Consider the following 2,028-nt stretch of genomic DNA (forward strand, 5'->3'; position numbering starts at 1 on the left):
ATTTCTTGGTATGAATGAGTGAGTGCATCCTGTGCCACCTCGCTTTCTTGAAAGATTTCAATTTTTATTCCATCAATTCCTGGTGCCTTGTTCTTTGCCAATTCCTTCAATGGACTGCCTTCAATGCACCTTGGACTTCCTGATAGATATTACTATCCCATTTTATAGATAAGGCAACTGAGACTTAGCAAGATTAAGGTCCAAAGTTACAAAGATAGTAAGTGTAAACCAAGATTCAAACCCATTCTGGTCAGGATAAGGAAACACTTCTTTTCTAAGGCTCCTAGAACAAATGTGCTCTAGTTATTATCCCACAATTGTCTTAAGATCCAACCTTAGTATTGTGACAAATTACTTTGCATGCTGTGCCTGACATACCTGACATATGGACAGCTTTGGGTAAGAATTGGTTAAGACCATGTAGCTATTGAACATCTATCTCACAGGTGCCTTGATAGAATGGCTTGTGGGTGTTGAGAATATCAGAATCCTAGAACATCACTGATAACTTCTGCTCTTTCTCCCTTGCAGAGCCCAGCAAGCGGATTCGAGGAGCCCTGGGGTCCATTGCCCTCATTGGCTTGATGGGCACAACTGTATGCTCTGCTTTCCAGCATCTCGGTTGGGTTAAAAGTGGCTTGGGCAGTGGATCCAAATGCTGCCATTAAAGAATCAATAGGGGCTTACAACTCTCATTCATTTTGAATGACTTACCTTAATTTCCAGTTATATTTTTTTTTCTAAATATAATAAAACCTATCTGGCATCAGCCTCATACCTAAACCTCCTGACTTCCTTTTCTTTTTTTCTTTTGTTTTATTGAGTCCCTATCTAAAATAAGGGAGTCCTAGTGTGGTGTTGTGGGTTAATGAGCCAGACTGCAAAGTCATTTGAACTGCAAGGTTGGCGGTTCAAGCTCACCAGCTGCTCCTCGGAAACCCTATACAGAGTCACTATGGGTCAGAACCGATGGCACTTAACAACAACAATCTAAAATAAGTGTCCCTATTAGATGAGAGAGAAGACTTGGGTACTGACAACTCCTCACACTGCTGGTGGGTGCTTAGTATGTGAAGTTGAGAAAAAGTCTTAATTGTGTGATATGTTCACAGTCATACCATAATGGTAAGAAATTGGGGTTCAAATTTATACTTGTAGTTAGCATATGAGATCATGGTACCTCTGTAGAATAAGCACTGAGCTGCTACCCAGAAGGCCGGCAGTTCAAGTCCACCAGCTGCTCCTCAGGAGAAAGATGAGGTTTTCTAATCCTGCAAAGATTTATACCTGGAAGTCCTAGACTGGGTCTTATTACTCAGAACCGATTTGATGGCGCTTAACAACAGGATATAAGATTATTTTATCATTTGATACTAATATTTAAAATACAAATTTCTGTAGACTAGAGCAGTAGGCTAAATTCAAGATGGAATTTATGAATGAATATAACTCCCTTTATGTGGATACGTGCACCTAATTGCAAAGATACAAATGGGGAAGGAAGTGCTTAGCAACAAATGTGAGAGACTTAGAGATCAATGCAAGTTAGCAGGTAAGAGAGCTGCTCTAAAAACTAACGTGGCCTTGACGTCTTATTAACAGAAATATAGTGTCTAAACCTACATGGTCTGCAGTGGATGTTAACTAAATGTATTTAAGTTTAAGTTAATGAAATTTACATAAAACAAAAAAATAATCAATTTTTCAGTCATACAGTAACCACATTTAAAGTAGCCTATAAGGTTGGAGTCCTGATGTGGCACTGTAGGATCAGCACTGGATTGCTAACCACAAGGCTGGTGGTTCCAACCCACCAGCCGCTCCTTGGACACGTTATACAGGGTCACTATGAGTCAGAAGTGACTCAATTTAACAACAACAACATGAGGATTTCAACCCAAATCTGACTCCAAAATCCAAGCTTTTTCCATTGTACCACTACTGCACAAGGGAGAGGAGACATTTTCAGACAGATGCTAATCTCTGCCACTGAAGACAGGCAACCTTGGCCAGATGACCGATGGGGCT

At 40.3% G+C, this 2,028-nt stretch overlaps 1 protein-coding gene across 1 annotated transcript in view; it reads left to right on the top strand.

Moving 5' to 3' along the window:
* Nucleotides 1–783, top strand: part of MGST3 (microsomal glutathione S-transferase 3) — a 9,889-nt gene extending 9,106 nt beyond the window's left edge. The window contains exon 5 of the mRNA XM_006875984.1: nucleotides 532–783. Coding sequence (XP_006876046.1) covers nucleotides 532–668 — 137 coding nt within the window. The 3' untranslated portion in view covers nucleotides 669–783. The remainder of the gene's footprint in view (nucleotides 1–531) is intronic.
* Nucleotides 784–2,028: the final 1,245 nt, after the last annotated feature.

The sequence above is a fragment of the Chrysochloris asiatica genome, unplaced genomic scaffold (assembly GCF_000296735.1).
Source record: "Chrysochloris asiatica unplaced genomic scaffold, ChrAsi1.0 scaffold00349, whole genome shotgun sequence".
In the NCBI taxonomy this organism is placed as follows: domain Eukaryota; kingdom Metazoa; phylum Chordata; class Mammalia; order Afrosoricida; family Chrysochloridae; genus Chrysochloris; species Chrysochloris asiatica.